General features: G+C 38.4%; 1 protein-coding gene across 3 annotated transcripts in view; it reads right to left on the reverse strand.

The window, feature by feature from the left end:
* Positions 1–20,983, reverse strand: part of LOC107553319 (regulatory-associated protein of mTOR-like) — a 302,737-nt gene that overhangs the window by 90,763 nt on the left and 190,991 nt on the right. For all 3 annotated transcript variants that reach the window (XM_016235517.1, XM_016235516.1, XM_016235515.1), the window contains 6 exons: positions 17,592–17,675; positions 17,284–17,394; positions 7,104–7,178; positions 6,789–6,854; positions 5,812–6,003; positions 5,356–5,496 (listed from right to left, as the gene is read on the reverse strand). In XM_016235517.1, the coding sequence (XP_016091003.1) occupies positions 5,356–5,496; positions 5,812–6,003; positions 6,789–6,854; positions 7,104–7,178; positions 17,284–17,394; positions 17,592–17,675 (669 nt within the window). The remainder of the gene's footprint in view (positions 1–5,355; positions 5,497–5,811; positions 6,004–6,788; positions 6,855–7,103; positions 7,179–17,283; positions 17,395–17,591; positions 17,676–20,983) is intronic.

Genomic DNA, 20,983 nt, shown 5'->3' on the forward strand with positions numbered 1-20,983 from the left:
TCATTATTAAATGATAAGAATGTCCTGGTAGGAATGCACATATCTTCACAGAAACTGATATATGAAGACGCTTCAAAGACGCTCCAATCAGTGAGGTCAAAACAAGCTTGTAAATTCTGCTCTGCTTCATTAGTCCATCTTTTTACAGTCCTTAATACAGGTTTAGCTGATTTCAGTTTCTGCCTGTAGGTCGGTATAAGATGAACCAAACAGTGATCAGAGAGCCCCAAAGCTGCCTGTGGGACAGAGTGATATGCATCCTTTATTGTGATCTAGTATATTACTGTCTCTGGTGGGACACGTAATGTGCTGCTTGTATTTTGTCAGTTCACGGGAGAGATTTGATTTGTTAAAATCTCCAAGAATGATTAAAATAGAGTCTGGGTACCTTTGCTCCATTTCAGTTATTTGTTCGGCCAGCTGTTGCATTCCGGCGCTCACGCACGCATCCGGAGGCATGTACACATTCACGAGAATGAAAGAGGAAGACTCCCGCGGCGAGTAGAAAGGTTTACAGTTTATGATGAGTACCTCTAAATTAGGACAGCATACTTTTTATAGCATTGTTACATCTGAACACCAACTTTCGTTGATGTAGAAACACAATCCACCACCTCTGGTTTTCCCTGTTAACTCCGCGATGCGATCCGCTCTGAACAGCTGGTAGCCCGGCAGATGAAGCGCGTTGTCCGGAATGGCTTCACTCAGCCAGGTTTCAGTGAAGCACAGTGCAGCAGAGTTTGAAAAGTCCTTGTTGGTGCAGGTGAGGAGAAGTAGTTCATCCGTTTTGTTAGGAAGGGAACGGACATTCGCGAGATGAATGCTTGGGAGCGCAGTCCGAAAGCCGCACGCGCAGAGCTTCACCAGGGCACCGGAGCGTTTCCCTCTTCTGCGACTGCACGTGCGTTTGAACAGCACCGCTATACCTCCGACTAGAATGTCCAACAAAACGTCCGAATAATCAAAAACCGGAAAAATATTGTCTGGGGTGTGCTGCTTAATGTTAAGCACATGTGCGTAAGAAGAAAATAACGTCCTGCCCCAATGACCATTGTCCTATGGCACTTACACACATACTTATGAAGTTCTTTGAGAGGATTTTCAAAGACTACATTAAGTTTCCCTCCATATTCAACACCATATAGTTTATAAAACATGCCCTTGGCCTGTTTTTCTTACCTGGAAAACAAGGACACCTATTTAAAAATGATGCTCATTGATTTCAGCTCAACACTGAACACAATCATCCCTCAAAAGCTGACTGAAAAGCTGGACAATCTGGCCCTTTCAGTGTAAACAGGACTATGTAACAGTATAGAAGGACTATATAACAGAGAAACCACAGTGGATTTCGATTGCCTGCAAAACCTCCAGCACAATCATGTTGAGCGTGCACCTGCATCCACCAGACCAATATCTTCTTTTATGTTCAACAGAACAAAGTCAGTCATAAAGGTTTGGTTTTTGATTGTTGGGTGCGCTTTTCCTTTAAGACATAATTTTATGTCCTGTGTGTACTGAGGTTATAGTCTTAAATTTGAAATATATTTATATCAAATATGAGCCAGGATCTGTAAGAGAAACACAATGTTGTTCACTCATTTACTGTAAACATATGGTTGACAATAAATGAAAATGGCAATAATTGCTGACATGACTTGACAGCATGTTTGGACAAAAGAATGGGAGCAGAATGTTGCTGTCAACCACTATGTGAGAAAATCATGATTCATAAACAATCCCCAGTTCCAAGAGGCACAGTTCTAACTAGGGCTGTGAATCTTTGGGTAGACAGCGAATCGATTAGATTCACGATTCATACTGTAGGTTTTCGATTCCATTCAAGAACGATTTTTGCAAATTCAGAACGATTCAATTCGATTCACAATTAAATTAAATTCGATTCGATTAATGATTCGATTCTGCATTCTTTAAGTGCATTCACAGGATTATTTAAATCCTGTGGACTGTTTGTTGTGGTTTCTTCCCTTGTGTTGGTTTAGCCCGTCTAATTATTAGTTAATCACCTCATTGTGCTCACCTGTTTGTCCCTCGTTAACTGCCCTATATCTGTTCCTGTCTCTTGTGTTCTAGTTTGTCGGTTATTATGAATGTTACCCTGACTGTGTGTGTGTCTGTCTCTGCCTAGTTGTCGCTACATTAAATATCCTTATTTTGAATCCTTGTCGTCCTCGTCATCCTGCCTGCCTCCACACACCTGGACCGTGACAGAATAACCGACCCCAAAAAAAGTAAAGTATAGCGGCGTCTTTTCCCTCGTTTGTTTTCCCGGTTTTTGTCAATTTTTATTTTTGTATGGATTACCCCGCCTTCCAAATCCTCCTGCTGGAGCAGGGGGAACGCTCTCTTGAGGACCACACCAATGACTTTCTGTCCCTGGCTCACCTCACGCACTACCCGGACAACTGCCTCTGCACGTTCTACCAGGTTGGACTTAACGCCACCACACGAGCGCAGTTGCCCGGGGAAGGTCCTCGAGAGAGCTTCACCACCTTCGTCGAGTGGGTGCTCTGCAAGTCCCAGCTAACCGTGGGCATCGCTGACGACGACACCAGCCCCACTCAGGACCCTGAGCCCAGCCCACCATCTCCCCGCGGTACGGAGCATAAACCAGAGCCCACCAATGACGGAGAGCCATTTCCTGCTGCGATCCACGAGCCGGAGCGAAGCCCCGCGGCTGAGAGGAGGATCGCCTCGGATATGGAGCCCAACACGTCAGACCAGGTGCGAGAGCCGGTGACAGTGCCCACCACAAGGGAGCAAGCCGTGGACGGTGTGAGCACGGAGAGGAGCTACGCTTCCGGCATCATGGCTGAGGATGAGCGGACTATGGAGGGAATATGGGGCCAAAATGAGGAGGAGAGACCGCGGAATACTCTGTTTAGCCCAGGAAGGGCTCCTGATCCCCAGTCCAGCCCAGGAAGGGCTCCTGATGTTTCGTTTAGCACGGGAAGGGCTCCTGATCCCCAGTCCAGCCCAGGAAGGGCTCCTGATCCCCAGTTTAGCCCAGGAAGGGCTCCTGATCCCCAGTCCAGCCCAGGAAGGGCTCCTGATGTTTCGTTTAGCCCAGGAAGGGCTCCTGATCCCCAGTCCAGCCCAGGAAGGGCTCCTGATGTTTCGTTTCCAGCCCAGGAAGGGCTCCTGATGTCTAGTTCAGCCCAGGAAGGGCTCCTGGTGTTTCGTTTAGCCCAGGAAAGGCTCCTGATCCCCAGTTTAGCCCAGGAAGGGCTCCAGCCCAAGAGCTCTCTCCAATGCCCGCCCTCCCACCCGCTCCGGCCTCCTCCAGCGTCACCACGGTCAGCGTCTCCCTCGCCTCCGCGGCCCGGACTCTGCCTCGGTCCATAGACCCAGTGGCTCCACCTCGGCTCCTAGCTCCCTTGCCTCCACCCTCACCCATCGCTCTTGTGTTCTAGTTTGTCGGTTATTATGAATGTTACCCCGAGATTGTGTGTCTCTGCCTTGTCGCTACATTAAAGATCCTTATTTTGTATCCTTGTCGTCCTCATCATCCTGCCTGCCTCCACACACCTGGACCGTGACACAGGGGGCAAATTACACAACAGCCTTTATGGTTAGAGAACCATAGGTTACAGAAAACTACAAATACTTTTGTCCATTGTTAGATGCTAGTTTAATGATGCTATGGCATATGTAGAACTGTATGTAAGCCAAGATTTAAAAAGAAGAAAGTATTATGCATAGGCTAACATTTTGTCACACCAGTGGCGTAACCATAATTTCAGAAGTGACAGAAATGTCAAATACAAGAATTGTATGAAGGTATTATGAATGTTTTGTTTTTTTTACAAGGATTATTTTCTTATCTCTTACTTTGAATTTTCTATAAGAAATCAAATACAGTGCTGGACAATAATCAATCATTGTAATCTATAATTTTTTCCTAATGGCAATTTTATAATCGTTTTATATACTACAAACAATTATTTCAATTTTCTGCTCAGAACAAGGTAGAAAATATACAAACCCGATTCCAAAAAAGTTGGGACACTGTACAAATTGTGAATAAAAACAGAATGCAATGATGTGGAAGTTTCAAATTTCAATATTTTATTCAGAATACAACAGATGACATATCAAATGTTTAAACTGAGAAAATGTATCATTTTAAGGGAAAAATAAGTTGATTTTAAATTTCATGGCATCAACATCTCAAAAAAGTTGGGACAAGGCCATGTTTACCACTGTGTGGCATCCCCTCTTCTTTTTATAACAGTCTGCAAACGTCTGGGGACTGAGGAGACAAGTTGCTCAAGTTTAGGAATAGGAATGTTGTCCCATTCTTGTCTAATACAGGCTTCTAGTTGCTCAACTGTCTTAGGTCTTCTTTGCCGCATCTTCCTCTTTATGATGCACCAAATGTTTTCTATGGGTGAAAGATATGGACTGCAGGCTGGCCATTTCAGTACCCGGACACTTCTTCTACGCAGCCATGATGTTGTAATGGATGCAGTATGTGGTCTGGCATTGTCATGTTGGGTTTATTGTCTTAACGTTTCACCAGTTTATTCTGCTTTTAATTCAGCTTAGCTGCAGATATAAAGCCTGGCACATCTTAAGTTCTATGAGCGCAAGATCACTTCTCTTTCAGTACGAAAACTTATTTATTTCATTTTCATAAAATAAAATGCTATAGTATTTAACTTTTCCTCTCCATTGGTGAATGATAATTCTGAAAGAAAACACACCCGATGTCTGTTTGCTAAAGCAAAAACTGCTACTTTCATGCATCTGAATTTCAGATAAACCTTGCGCTCTTATTTCAAGGTTGTTGTTAATGCTGTGGTTATTTTAACAGTTTCCTTCGTACATTCGGTTGAACGACATTGTTAAAACACATTTATCATTCAATGGAACTGTGCGTATACTTTAGACAAGTAGTAAAACTACTTCACTTTAGCATTACTGGCCACGAGTACTAAGGAGAGATCACACATCAGCTGCTCAATATGTCAGTGAGACGAACGAATTCACAGACGGTAAATAGGGGAGCGCGTGAAGGAGAGATGCGAGGGCACGAACACTGTTCAAGGTCTCCATTAATTCGTGCTTGTAGTAATTTAATGTGTATATATTTTGAAAGCATTGAATCGCTATAGAAATCATGATTCATTTGATTCTTAGCGTTTTAAATCGATTACTGTCCGAAATCAACGATTCACAATTCAAAATCCATGTTTCAAGATCGATGCATATGCATCGTCAGGGTTTGTAATCGATGCATCGAGAAAACGAGTGAATCGTTACACCCCTAGTTCTTACCATTAGAACAGACTTAAGACTATAATGAAGTTGATGAAATTCCAATAAACTTGCCTTTCTCACAATGGGACTTCCATCATTAATGAGTTGTGCTAGCATCATGGCCACATTATGATCAATGGTGGTAGAATGATCGGTTCTCTCAGCAGAATTCCCCACAAATGTACCCAACGCAAACACAGCTGCACACCGCACCTGCGAATGAGAACAATACAAAGCATAAATGAACAGCCTTGGTCAGGGTTATTGAAGGAAGGTAGCACTCTTTTTTGAGCATATATTAAAATAATTTATTTTGAGGTACATATCCTGGTCAGGAATAGACTTGGGAGTACACAGAAAAACAGAGAAAACAAGAAATGTATGTAAGGTTTGTAATGCATTATAGCAGGTTAATGTTCATGGATTAAGTTCTGAATTTGCAAGGCACTGTAAACGTAAACCATATAAATACTTGAAAATCTAAATTAAGCAACATCTACAAGAATTAAACTGGCCAACGTTCAGAACCTCTGGTATAGGATCAGACAGGAGACTGTAGAGCTTCTCATGGGCACTATCTCGAACTCCACACCAACGTGCAGAATCAAAATTCTGCCAGATTCGGCCCAAACAGATTGCCACCCACTGCCTCAGAAGAGGATGAGGGTCAATGAGCTGCTCCAGACAGATTGCAATCAGGTTACCCTGCAGACATGCCTCCTGATGAAAAGAAAGGACAATGTTTTTTTTTTTTTTAAAGATTATTCTATAAGTTCTAACCTTGTAAAACAATAATATGTTCAAAACATCCTATAATATTCATATTTACTTTTCAAGTTTGTCTGTAAACCCTATGGTAAGTTAACGTAAGGTAAGCTCACACTATACAACTTTTGGCTGGATTTTGCTGTCGCAGACAGATTTTCAAGGTTTGTGACAAAATCTGCCGATGCTTGTTGTGTTTGCTGATGCTCGTTAGGTAGGAGCAGGTCAGCAACATGATCTGATCCTGTCCCGAGCAGTCACAGATGCTGCAACATTTTCAAACTTGTTTCAAATTATTGCCATGTGATCTTGTAGTGTGTGCGATACAAAGACAAGGTGGAACTAATCTAGCCAATCACAGTGCGGATGATATAAATGGAAGAATCTTGTAATACATTTCTAGGTAAATTTATGTGAGAAAGCATTTTCTTTTTTCACTGTTGGTCAGGACTGCCTCTCGACCAAATGTTTGTCATTTGTATACCTCCTCAATGTTGTGTGTGCTATGACAAGACGATGAGAGATGACAAGAAACCTTGTTGTGGAGTGTGAGCACCACAGCAATTCAGGTAGTCTTACAGTCCTGAAGTGAGAGCTTGCCCAAAGTTTTAATCTTTAGGAATGTATGTACTGATCCATTGCTAGTCAGTCAGTCAGACAGACAGATAATATGTGCTGATTCTTTGCCACACTAATCATCTTGACCACCATCTGCTTTTATTTCTGTTTCATCTCTATACCTGTCCTGTGTTGTAGTTGTTGACAATGACAGCAAGGATGAAGACTGCCATGGTTCGATGCTCAGCCTGGATAAAGAATCAGGAGTCAACAACTATATCCATAGTTCATGGATATACACTTAATTTAATTAACAGTGTCAATCTTATTTTCACTGTCCATCCATGATTTGATTGGTTAAAAGTACACAAAATTCCAACTGAAAAACAAAGAATAGTCTGAACTCTGCAAATATGGCACAGCAGATTAAGTAAACAAAACAGATTTTGTTTTGAACAAAGTGGAAAATGATTCAGTGCCATCTGTAAGATACTCACGGGCATGTACGAGTCAGCCAGTACTGACAGGAAGTACTTGTGTCCATTGTCTTTTACAAGATCAGCTTGGCATGACTACAGAAAAGAGAAAGAGAAAAATCAGGAGGGAGAGTCGGCGAGTGTAAAAGAAGGAATTGAAGGAGTGACAACAATGTTACAAAACACCATCCTAACTGCTGACAACAGTTTCTCCCAATCTTGCTGTCTGATATAAACTTCTTACATCTGAGTTTTCTCGGAGTCAGAGTTGTAAAACACTTATATACTCCCCTAATTCAAATTTAACTACAGCACGTGAGACATCACTGATACCAATAACACAATAACAGAGCCTGGAATGACCAGAGAGAGATGGAGAAAATCTATTTGTCCCATCTCAAACAGAATGTGTGTTGGAGGATAGTGTGGGCAAGACGGAAAGGGCAAGTTGTACTATTGCCTGCTTGTGCTCTCCATTTCATCTGGTGATTTTTTAAGTGCCATGTGCTATTGTGAACACACCAATGACACACACTGACCAGAATGGACCAGAATGCAGAATCCTGAAAAAATGTATCATGTTTTGAGGCAAAATTTTAAGCAGCACAACCATTTTCAACTGTGATACTAGGAAACACCACTTGAACACCAAATTGGTACATTGATTTCTGAAGCATCATGTGATAATGACGACTAGAGGATTATCTATCAATTAAAGCATGCCAATTAAAGGGATAATGGTCCCCCTTTATATTAAGTGGCCCTAATACCTGTGTACTTACATAGTAACTGTGTACATAGTATGTAACCACAGTGTAAGTACATATTGGTACATAGTATCTACAGCTGTAATGTTTGTGTAACTACACATATGTAACAACCCACTGAATGGTATGTGTAAATACAAATATGTAACAGGACATTGGTAACAACATTTTTTGGTATGAAAGTACAAATGTGTAACAGGACTAACAGCACTTTTTGGTAAAGAAAGTGTTACACTTTATATTAAGTAAACAATTTCTATGGATTTACCATGGAATTGCTCTGATGTTACACAGCAGCGGCCAGTAAGTTAGGTTTTACATATAAATTGTGGTTGCCGTCCAGAATGTTACACTTTATATTAAGTGGACAGTTCCTGAGGAGTTACCATGTAAGTACACTGGTATTACAGTGGTGCACCAACTCCACCAACTTGAGATCCAACTCCTCCCACTTTTAGTCCAGGTGATATGTGCAAAACTTGAGGTGATATGTTCACTTTTTCATAAAAGCATGAAATTTGGTACACTTGTACAGTTTGGGCCCTGAACATTTTTAGAAATGGAGTCATCGCAAAAACACCTCGTGGTTGCCATTGCAGCCATTTTACTTTCCGTCATTACCAAATTATGTATTTTGTGTCATATCTTCTGAATCAAACATGATAACACAGAGAAGATTATGTCTATCCATATATTTTGATGGTCAAGGATTACAATGATACCATATGCTATCCTATTACTAGTTTCACTTCTGTTTCAGTTTTTATAACCATTTCTTACTTGTAATTTGTTGTTTTTTAGAATGTAAGTTTGGTAGTGTTATTTTTTAGGATTACTGATAAACTACTGTTGTTTGATTTGTATTTGTTATTTATTTTAATTTGAGTTAAATTATGTCTGAATTTATTATGTCTGTATAGGTCTTTTATTAAGTTTTAGTTTTATTTAATTTGAGTTATTTTAATACTTCAACAAACTAAATGGAAATTAAATAATATATATATTGAATTTATAAATGTGTATGTATATATATATATATATATATATATATATATATATATATATACATATATATATATATATATGTATGTATGTATGTGTGTATGGTTGTACATACTCATATGTAGTTGTTTTTTTGGTGTTTGGCTTAGGGTTATGTTAGAATCATTATTATACTCTTATACCTTTTGCTCTTTAATATTTAGATTTTGTTTCTAGCTTTATTTTTTGTTCTTCATTCAAATGTTAAGTTTTGAAATTTTGTTGTATGCATTTGTCATTTTTATTTAATTTCTTTATTTTTAAAATGTGTATAAGTAGCATTTATAAAGTTTTAGCTTTTAGTTTTGGATCTGTTTTTAGTTGTTTTAATACTACAATTGATTGCTTCTGTTGTCCTCATTTGGAAGTCGCTTTGGATAAAAGTGTCTGCTAAATGACTAAAAATAAATAAATAAATATATGCAACAACATAAACTGTTCAGGTGAATAGTTAATGGTGAAATCAGTGACGTGAGAAGGAACTCACAGTATCTGAGTAGTACAGTATCACAGCATCAACAATTGTCCATATTATGCCTATTTATTTTCTCTTTCTTTGATAATTGACTAATATTTTATTCAGTAATACAATGTTATTTTCAAGAACACAATCAAATATTTCAGATATATATATATATAAAAAATCCTCTCATTAAGTATATCTTTACTTACTTCTCATGCAGAATCAGGTAGGCAGTTGTACCTAAGTGTTTGCTTAATACATTGTTTCTGTTGTTTAGATTTTTATTTGCTTTTAAGAATGATTATTTCATTTACTATTTTTATTCTTCTTCTTTCGTTATAATTTGTATTTTCATTGCACATATTTGTAATTAGAATAGAAGTCGTCGGCTAAGAAGAAGCTTTTGATTTTGTACTGCTTGTTTACTGCACTTAAGTGGCAAACTGTCCCGCCGTAGTTTCGATTTGAGCCATTTGCATGCTATAGGCTTTTGTTGTGCTAATTGTCAAGGTGTCCACAACTGTATTCACTCAAGAGTTGATAAGCTGTGCATTTATTTGTTATCTGTGCACTGATGTGGAATACCTGTGACTCTACCTGTGCAAATCCACCAAGCAAGGACACCGACAAGGCACTTAGGTATCTTTTATTTTCCTTTCGGCACACACTCTCCTCCTTACACCTTCTTTTCCCCCACATCCATCATGTGTTTCTAATACATTCTTGTTTTTTCTCAACAATGCTCTAACGCAGACAGCAATGCAATCTTGCTAACCTTTGCCCCATCTACACCTCCATCTCTTTTTCCTGTGGGTCTCTGGAATTGTCAGTCAGCTGTCAACAATGACTTCATTCCATCCATTGCTTCTCAATCTACTCTTGGTATCTCAGGCTTTAATGGCACCTGGATTCGTCCAGAAGGCTCAGCAACCCCTGCTGCTCAACTAATGCTTCTTTGTGAACATCAGTCCAAACTCAGGGCAGCAGAGACAGAATGGCACAAATCAAAAGATCCATCTGTCCTAAGAATTTTTCAGTCTTTGTTTTAATCTTTCTTTGTTAAAGTCCATGCTGCCAAATCTTCCTATTTCCACAACAAGATCAACAGCACTTCAGACACATGTAATCTCTTCAAAACATTCAATTCCCTTCTCTGTCCCCCTCCACCACCTCTTTAACAGCTGATGATTTTGCTGCATTATTCACAGACAAAACTAAAACCACCAATAGTCAGTTCTTAGCTCTACACACACAGGAACTCAAACCAATCGCATCCAATGCTAAAACTCCCCTCTCCTCCTTCTGTCCCCTCACTGAGGCAGAAGTATCTAAATTTCTCCTTGCCAGCCATCCTACAACAAGCCATCTAGACCCAATCCCCTCACACCTTCTCCAAGCTATCTCTTCTACAATTCTACCAGCACTCACACATATCATCAACACATCTCTTTTCACAGGCATTTTCCCCACTGCATTCAAGTAGGCTCGGGTAACCCTACTGCTAAAAAAAACTACATTAAACACTTCACTTGTAGATTGCTACAGACCTGTCTCTCTTCTTCCATTCATATCGAAAACACTTGAATGAGTTGTTTTCAACCATGTATCATTATTTATTTAACAGCATAACCAGCTGGACATTAACCAATGAGGTTTCAGAAGCAGCCATTCAACTGAGACTGTGTTACTGTTGGTCACTGAAGCCCTGCGGATTGTGAAAGCTGATTCCAGATCATGTGTTCTCATTCCGCTGGATCTATCTGCCACTTTTGACACTGTAAATCATCAGATCCTCCTGTACATCCTCTCTTCACTGGGCATCACAAGAACTGCATTTGATTGATTGAATCCTATCTCACAGTTAGGTCTTTCAGGGTGGTGTAAGGATGAAAGAAACTCAGATACTTTGATCTCCTGAGAAACAGACAATACAAACATACACGGGCATCTTCGAGAGTGGAGGTGCAGGAAACGCCTCTCTCACATATGCATCAGTTCCTTCTCATCCCCTTCCTTCCCCTTACCCATCCTCCCTCCACTTGGTTCACTCAGAATGGTCAATAGTATAATGTTCTACATTAATGCAAATACTATTTACAGTCATGTTTGGTATCATTTGAATAGTCTCAGGGTGAGTGGTACAATGGTCTCAATCTTACAAAAGTAGACTAAAAGATAATATAGATCCTAAGAGTTAAGAGATATTTTGCTTACTGTAATGGGAGTGCCCTCTACCAGGGTCTTCCATGTAAATTACATTCTGTTCCCATTGAGGTGTAAACTACCCAGGTTTAGGACCTGGGTTAATGCAAATTCCAATTGTTTGTACATACCTCCATTTGGGGGATGTTTTATCTTGGTTTTGTATTTAAAGGATTGCAGCAAAAGGGTCGGGGCGATTCTGCAGCCAGAATGAGCCCATAGAATGAAGGGTGTCCACACACTTCATACTATGTATTTTTCTAAACGTCAGGTATGCAATCTTACTCTCAGATTCATCTTTGAGAATTTGATGTCTTGTATTGATTTGATATTTTTGAATTGGCTATGTAATTGGCATAATACCTATTTACCTGACTGATAATAAATTGTTACATTTGATTTTATTCTGACCTACTCTGAAATTATTTTTTTAAGTAGATTAAGTGAAGGTGTATGTTACCGCAAATCTGTGTCCAGCGTTAGTACATACTGAATCTCAGGTTAGATGGAGTATGGGGCACATCAGGTGAGATTATAGATTTCTGACTAACTGCTTGACTTTAGTTAAGTTGTTATGCAGTTGCATTAACTGTGGGGGGATAGACAAAATACTGTTGGAGTACTAGCATGGTTCGGGCATATTTCATAGTACTAGCCATAACCTCTGGTTATTGTCTCAGCTTTATTCAAGTTGTTATGTAGTTAGAATAACTATAGGGGGCTAGGTAAAAACACTACTGAAATCTAAGCATATTTCATAGTGCTAGCCATAACCTCTGATTATCGTCTAAGCTTTATTCAAGTTGTTATATAGTTAGACTAACTATAGGGGGCTAGATAAAACACTATAGATGTATTAGCATATCTCATAGTGCTAGCCATAACCTCTGATTATCGTCTAAGCTTTATTCAAGTTGTTATATAGTTAGACTAACTATAGGGGGCTAGATAAAACACTATAGATGTATTAGCATATCTCATAGTGCTAGCCATAACCTCTGATTATCGTCTAAGCTTTATTCAAGTTGTTATATAGTTAGACTAACTATAGGGGGCTAGATAAAACACTATAGATGTATTAGCATATCTCATAGTGCTAGCCATAACCTCTGATTTTGTTTGAGCTTTAACTAAGTTGTTACATAGGTGACTGTAGGGAGCTAAACAGAACCATTATTTAAAGAATGACAAGCATGAGGCGGTCTATTAAATAGTTAGCCATAACCTCTGACTAATGATCAGACTGGAGAGTTTGTGATCGTGGGGTACATGTACATCGGCCGGCGTGATACACCTTGAGTGACATAGATTCTTAATGAACGAGTAAATATAAAGTAAAGCGTTAACTAGAATAATCAAATGTCAGAAGAATACTAATTAGAGGCAGACAAACAACTAATTTGCCTTCCAACCTAAATTCGAGGTCATAATAAAATGGAGTCAGATTAGATATTAAAATGGAGTCAGATTATAATTTAACTTAAATTGAATAAATTTGCGCGCTTAAAAGACCGAACACGCAAGAAACCTTCAGCCACCACTGGATACCTTCCTTGGGCTAAGTGCGTGGACCTTACAGTGGCCTGGGGAGGGGCGGTATCCAAAGCAAATCAACTGGTCATTGGGGTTCCTCAGGGATCAGTTCTTCACTGCCACTCCAACTCTATAACATGATTTCACCATCCAGCTAGGTTAATCAACAATTATCCAATCAAGTTCAGTCAAAAAATTTGGTGTAATCTTTGATGATCAGCTGACCTTCAAGGACCACACTGCACACAGATTTGCTTTGCACAACACCAGAAAGATCAAGCTCTTCCTAACAGAGCATGCTCCACACCTTCTTGTTCAGGCCCTTGTCATTTCTAGTCTGGACTACTGCAATGCTCTTTTGGCTGGACTTCGATCATGTACAATCAAACTTCTACAAATGATTCAGAGTACAGCAGCACGTCTGATCTTCAACGAGCCCAAAAAGGCCCATATCACACCTCTCTTTATCTCCCTGCACTGGCTGCCGGTTACGGCTCGCATCAAGTTCAAGATATTGATGATTGCATAAAGAAAGAACAGCCACAGGCTCAGCACCCTCCTACTTCCATTCACTTTTACAAATCTACATCCACTCCAGAAGCCTGAGATCTACAAGTCAGCGATGCCTCGTGGTACCATCAATGAGAGGCACAAAATCACTTTCCAGAACATTTTCGTTTACCGTTCCATGCTGGTAGAATGGTCTTTCCACACCCATCTGGAATGCTGAATCCCTGACAATTTCAAGCGACAGCTGAAAAATCTCTCTTTTGTAAACATTTGACTGCATCCTAATTTAATAAAAATAACCTTCACTTTCAATTTCCTTAATCCCTCCCTCTTGTAGCTTGTACTAATCTGAGCGATGTCTAAAAATTTGTATTATGAGCACTTCCTGTGTTTATTTGCCTCTTTATGATGAATTGCATGTTGTGTTCCTCAATTGTAAGTCACTTTGGATAAAAGTGTCTGCTAAATTAATAAATGTAGAGTCAGGCAGAGTGTTGACTTTTACCAAGGTGACAGTAGAGTGACAGTTCATCAAGAAGGAAGGCTGCACTGAGAAGTATCAAAGACTATAGAATGCCCAAGACGTGTCACTCGTATAGTTTTGAATGGGGGAAAAATACAACGCTCAATATGGCTGCTCCATTGAACGAAGCACTGCCTTCTGAGTAAAAGAGCCAATCGCTATTCGGTAAAGTCATTGCGTCACTGCAGCTGCCGTTAGAAGTCCTGGTTGCTATAGAAACTGTCAGTGTTCTGGAGACGCGTGCTTAGGACTGCGCATGCACATTGGCTGCTCTAGCCTGAAAAAGAAACTTTTTTTAACGCTATTGGTGCATAAGAAACAACATTTATGAGTTTATAAATTAAGAAACAACATTTATATTGTTGTCAAATTTCATTGGCGATTTCAAATATGAAATTTAATCATAAGCTTGGCGAACAGTTTTGGAGAATTTGATGTTTCTCCATTCAAAGAGATAAAAACGGCAATTGCATGCCCGAGAGGCATTTCAAAGATGGCCACTGAGTGACATGACTTGTCTTAAAGGGACTTTGGAAGTATCAACTGAAATAAATGCTTCCCCTTTGTGGACACTAACATAATAGGCAACTCTGGCCCCAGAGAGTGATTGTAAATTAAGTTTACAGGAAATATGCTTGAAATCTCCATCTGTATCTCAGATACTGCGATTTCATTGTAATTCTTATCACAACGTTACTGAATTCACCATTAACTATTCACCACAACAGTTTATGTTGTTGTATGTGATATCATTGTAATCCTTGACCATAAACATATCGGGGTAGACATCACACTTTCTGTGTTATCATGTTTGGTTCAGGAGATATAAAATACATAATTTGGTAATGGCGGAAAGGAAAATGGCCGCCAAGGCGACCACAAGGCGTTTTTGCGATGGCTCCATTTCTGAAAATGTTCAGGGCTGTAAACTGTACCAAGTTTTATGCTTTTATGAAAAAGTGCAAATTTTTTTCACATATCACCTGGACTATTTACCTATCCCTAAACCTATCCATTTCCACCCCCTGGATCCCATTTCCACCCCTAAACCTACCCATCTCCACCCCCTGGATCAAATTGTTCCAATTACTCTTATACATATTGTTGTTACAAAATGTAGTTATATATGTCCTGTTACACATTTGTACTTACACAAACCATTCAGAGGGTTGTTACATGTGTGTAGTTACAGAAATATTCAGCTCTAGATAATATATACCAATGTGTACTTACACTGTGGTTACATACTACGTACACATCTAGTTACTATGCAAGTACAGAGGTATTAGGGCCACTTAATATAAAGTGGGACCCTTTCTTTTGTTAAACACAAAAGAAAATAATCGGAAGAATGCTGGTAACGAAACAGTTGCTGGTATCAACTGACTTCCATTGTGTGGAGAAAAAAAAAATATGATGGAAGGCTACCAGCAACTCTTTAGAACAACATGAGTGTGAGTAAATGATGGCAAAAGTTACATTTTTAGGTCAAGTAACCGTTTATTTATTTTTTTTGCTTACACAATGAATGTCAGTGGGTTCCAAATACTCTTCAAAATATCTTCTTTTGTGTTTTGCATGAGTAGAATTAGTCATACAGGTTTGGAATGATATGGGGGTGAGTAAATGATGAGAGTTTTCATTTTTGTGTGAACTATCCCTTTAAGATGGCATGACTAAGACCCCCTATTCCCTATTCCATTCTATTGTGCTAAGTCCAACTGTCTTTGCAAGTAAACACGTCAGGTTTGACGTCAATACTTTTTAAATGGTGCTTGCACGTCTCGTGACTGAAAGGAGTTTTGAATTGACGCAGGTGTCAATGAGATCTGAGAGCAATGATCTCTGCATCAGAGTTGTGAAGAGCTGTGCATCTGGATCTCTTTGCTCAAAATAAAATAGAATGAATTGTTTCAGTTTAGTCCTAAAATTTGACAGTTCGGATTAGGTATAGTCACAGGGTCTTGTTTACAGGCTGAGTTTGGCCTTTAATTTAATATAAATTCGCTAGAGTTGCTGTTGGATTTGATAAGCCAATCATAAGAATTTTCCTATATTTCTTTAAAGAAAAACGTGTTTTCAGTAGCCAGATCAGCAGCATTAGAGTGTGTTTTGATTTGAGTGCTGCAGTCTCTGTGAGGGATGTGCGTGAATGATCATCTATCTCTGCAGGTGTCTTAACCACTACAGTCAGAGACAGATGGCAAACCACTTTCATTTCCACTGCCCTTCCATACTCCAATGTACAAAAATACACTCTGAATGTTCAAAGAATGTCATATTAATTTCATTAAAATGACAAATCTTTTGAATTAACATGCACAGATGAATCGTTCACAAGACCAGGAATGTGCATTAAAAAGAGAATAGGAACAATTTTGATTTCATGTTGATTTATTTTTATTTTTTTATTATTTAGAAATAAAAATCAATATAGCCTTTACAAATCAGTAAAAACAAACAAAACAACAAACAAACAAAAAAAATTCTTAATGCAAGATCTTGGTCTAATGAACAATGCATCAGTTCTTTTTAATTCTATAGAAAGGTTGCAGTTGTTTTACTTTGTAATCTTTAAAAAAATAAAAATAAAAAAAAAAAAACTTTCTCTGAAATTACATTTTCTGTTGACATCCATACACATCCATGGTGATATAGCTATTGGATAAAAGTAAACCGACAGCCAAACAGCTACCTTTTTTTTTTAGCGCATTAAGCAAACTTATACTTGGTTCATGTCTTGCATTATGTGATGCCTACTTTTCACCATCCAGTCAGTTACTGATGGAAAAAATTTGTCCTATCCTTGATGTTTTTTTTTTCCCCCTGTGAATTTCCTGTTTCACTTAGAAGTATGACGCATTATGGAAGTAGAATTCTAATAGCATTTGAATTCACACTGACTTTAAGGGCCTACGCTAATCAGAATGTTTCTGATGTTTACAGTTCAAATCTTTCAGAAAATCTCTTAGATATAGCAAAATAAATAACAGGAGAAAAATAAACAAAGAACGTACAAATATAATACACACTTCTGAGACCATAAAAAGCACTTTCATCTGTTTATATATTCTTTCTTTTGGTGAACATTTAATTAAAACTGCTGTCAGGAGTTTAACTGGGACTCATGTGAGTCATCAAGAGATAAAATGGTTTACGTACACTATCTACAGCCAAGATCTTTGCCCATATGAAGACCAAAAGAGGCCTGAGCTCTCTTGCTGAACTCTGCAACAGTTTCAACACATACGGAAAAATCCCCACTGAAAGAGCCTGCAGAGAGGAGAGTGAGAGGAAGAGTCAGAGTGAGAGAAAAAAAAGACTAGGATGACGCAAGGTAGCTGAACATTGTCTGCCATTTAACCATATTGTGCATAGTTTACCTAACTAACATATGTACTCTTGTGAAAAGGCTACAAACAATAATGAAATAATGAAAGTAAAAAACAAATCTTAGTTGTGTATCTCACCAAACTGACAGCCCAAGGGCCCAGGTCCAGAAATCGCCCCAACAAATCCAGTGCCCTCAGTCGGTGTACCTGGCTTAAGAGGACCTGAGAGAAACCAGATGGAAGAACATTAACCCGATGTTCCACTCTCTTCCATAGCCAGTGGAGTCAGTGAGGAGTGGATGACATGGATATGTGTGTCAGTGTGTGACTCTACAAAAGGCTCAAACAGATGAAACACTGCAATGACCTACTGAAGATTATGTTTACAGCATAGGTTGTTATGGCCCTTTAAGGAATATTAGGTATTTAAAACACCTCACACCTACAGGAATCACCAAATGCCCCACACCCACGCAAACACAAAAACAGACACACAATGGGAACAACTAATATAATCATTTTGAACAGGTGCTCAGGCTCACATACACTCCCTGCAGGCTGGCACAAGCTAATGACTTCCCACCTGTGTGTGTGTACATCTGTGGCTAGACTGGTTTGTGTGTGATTCATTAACATTTATGTATGCACTGTAAACCCTAAAGCTCAAAATAGTTATTTGGTTTGAGTAGAGCAAGCTTAACTTAGTTAATATAAAATGAACTTGAATATGAATATGAGTATTTAGAACTTTCTTTTTCTTTTCAGTTCAAAAAACTGAAACATTTGTTTTTTGGTAATCTGAATTGTTTGATTGTTTTGAGTTATATGACTTTGTTTCTTTTAATTTAGACAAACTTAAATTTAACTGAAACTGGGCTGGGATTTCTATATTCAGGTCTGTGTTATTAATAAATTTAATTTAATTTAATTTAATAAATTTTAGGTATGCAAAATTACGAATGAGATTAACAGGATATGAAGTCGTGCTCCAGGGCTTCTGTTTTCAATGAAAACAAACAAACAAATCAATACCAGTCAAACATCTTGACAAACCTACGTAATTCTTACAATTTTCTACATTTTAGATAGAGAAAAAATTATTAAAACCATCTTCTTTACAACAATACAATCCTCTGTCTTACAGTTCACAATCTATATTTCTCAGAATCACCTTTGTTTTATGTTTTAAAACTGCTTTAATAATATTAATGATCATGCAAAATAATATTAAGTGTAATATGATTTAAAATGAACACCAGTTTCTGGATTTATGTTGATGAGGGGATATTTAAGCGTTGAGGGATATGTGCATAAAAAATAAATACATTGGGAAACAATAATGTCTATGTCTAGATGCAATTAAAATAGTACTTAATGACTTGACATGTATGCTGGGCACTTGATTTTGTTTTGTGTAAAAAAAAAAAAATAAATCATAGGATGGCACAATTTATTATTATTAAATTATATTATTATTATTGTTTTAAGCATTGAAGCATAAGCCTTTTTAGATCAAAAGATCTGAGATCATAAGAAGCATAAAATGAGTTACGTGTAAACAGTTTACGTTTTCGTTTTCTATGCCAGCATTTTAAAACTCTGTATACGTGTATATGTATTTAAAGACTCTATATACTGTGGTACAAACTCTCAGCATGGTGAGGGGGTCCGGATATAGGCCTGCCCAGAGACAGAGCCGTGCTGTGTGTAAGGAGCGCAACAGAAGGACTGCCCACCTCAATGCCCACACAAAAACATGCACAAATTTTAAAACGCCTGCAATCTCCTGCCAAAACAATATGCCACCCTACCATAAAGGTATTAATAGATCGCAGGGTCACGTCAAATCACGGACTGTGAAAATTCTCAGCATGCACCTTGGCTATAACAGGGCGTTCCTTAATACCCTGAGAAATATCTATGGACAGAAGGAAGGAAGGAAGGAAGGACGGAAGGAAGGAAGGAAGGAAGGAGGGAGAGTGATGAAAGAATAGAGAGAAGTGAAAGAAGTGGGAGGAATATGAGGGAGGTTTGCTTTTTCTGACTCTGGCCAAATGGAAGATTACTCAGCACTTACAAGGTTTTACACACATACACACGTGTGTAAAAGTGTGACTGGCTGCTGAGTTTAAGATAAGGGTGAAAACCTGAGCCCATCTGCGACTAGTCTAAACCTCTTAAAAAGACGTATTATACAAAAATATTACAAAAACTCAATCTGACTCAACACAAGCAGCAGGAAGCAATAATTCTGATCTCAAAGCATTACATAACAGTTTACATTTTGTCAATTCTGTGCATTTCCTGGAAATTGAACTCACAATATTGTTGTTTATAGTGCCGTGCTCTACTGTCTGAGCTAAAGGAACACATAGGCTACAGCAAGAATTAAGAGTATTTTAACACTTAAGTTACATTTAAATTATATATTTTGAAAGCTTATTACTCAAAAAATTGTGAACAGTACACTGTAAAAGACATCAAACATTCACAAGTCTAAGCAATGCTGTGTGTATGTACACTGAGTTAAAGATAAATATGAAATAATATCAAATAAATTGTGTGGATGTGTTCTTAAGAACAATAAGTAAGAGTGTTTTAATAAAACAACAACAAAAATAACAATAACAAAAACATTGTTTAGAAACACTAAAAGTATTTTATGTGCGTGGGAGAGCCATATATATATATATTAACCCAGATGGTTTGTGAGAGAACGTGTGAGTGTCTGTGTGTTAAGGCACCTGTTTAAACCAAGGATGATAACTATAAAGTTTTAATAATCATTCTAATTATATGAGAATAGTCCACACCACAGCAAGAAATAGCACAGAAGAACAGTACTGATGGAATTACTTTTAGAAGCCTTTTTTTCCAGCTGATGAGCAATTAAAACATTAAATAAGAATCCGTAAAGGAGCTCAAGCATTAAAAACAGCAGAAGACATAACTGTGTCATGTGATTATAATAAACAGAATGTTATTGTTTGCTGATGTAGGCACTAATATAGTAAATCGTCAGTTACTGTTCTTGGTGTGAACGGGCCTTTATACTATAACCCTGAGTCTCATGAGGTTGACACCAGCCCAAGAGAGAAGAATCATGGGGCATGTAGTTCTGCTTAGGGGTGTCAATGGAATTTAGGGTAGTGCGACAGTGTGACTGCAGCACCAGGGAGCTGGACCACAAAACCCTGCAGTCAGTCATTTGTACACACTTTTTGTGTATTTTGTACCCATTCACACATCCCTTAGTAGCGCTGTCTCTGCAGTCAATATCTCTCTTTCTCTTTGCCTCAGAGTTTTATTTGCCTTTATTGCTCTCAGAGGAGTGAACCTCACATCCTGCTGAATAAGCCCAAACAGGAGACACTGTAATATAAAACACATTGTACACAAACACAAGCAACGCAAAGCATTGCTGTACTAAACTAAGCATTTTAAGTGTTAAACCAATGATTTCTTAGAATTAAAGACAATTTCCTTTAATGTAGTGATAGGCTCAATTTCTCATCAATGTTCACATTCAG

Source organism: Sinocyclocheilus grahami, unplaced genomic scaffold, assembly GCF_001515645.1.
Source record: "Sinocyclocheilus grahami isolate Dianchi unplaced genomic scaffold, SAMN03320097.WGS_v1.1 scaffold469.1, whole genome shotgun sequence".
NCBI classification, from domain to species: Eukaryota; Metazoa; Chordata; class Actinopteri; order Cypriniformes; family Cyprinidae; genus Sinocyclocheilus; species Sinocyclocheilus grahami.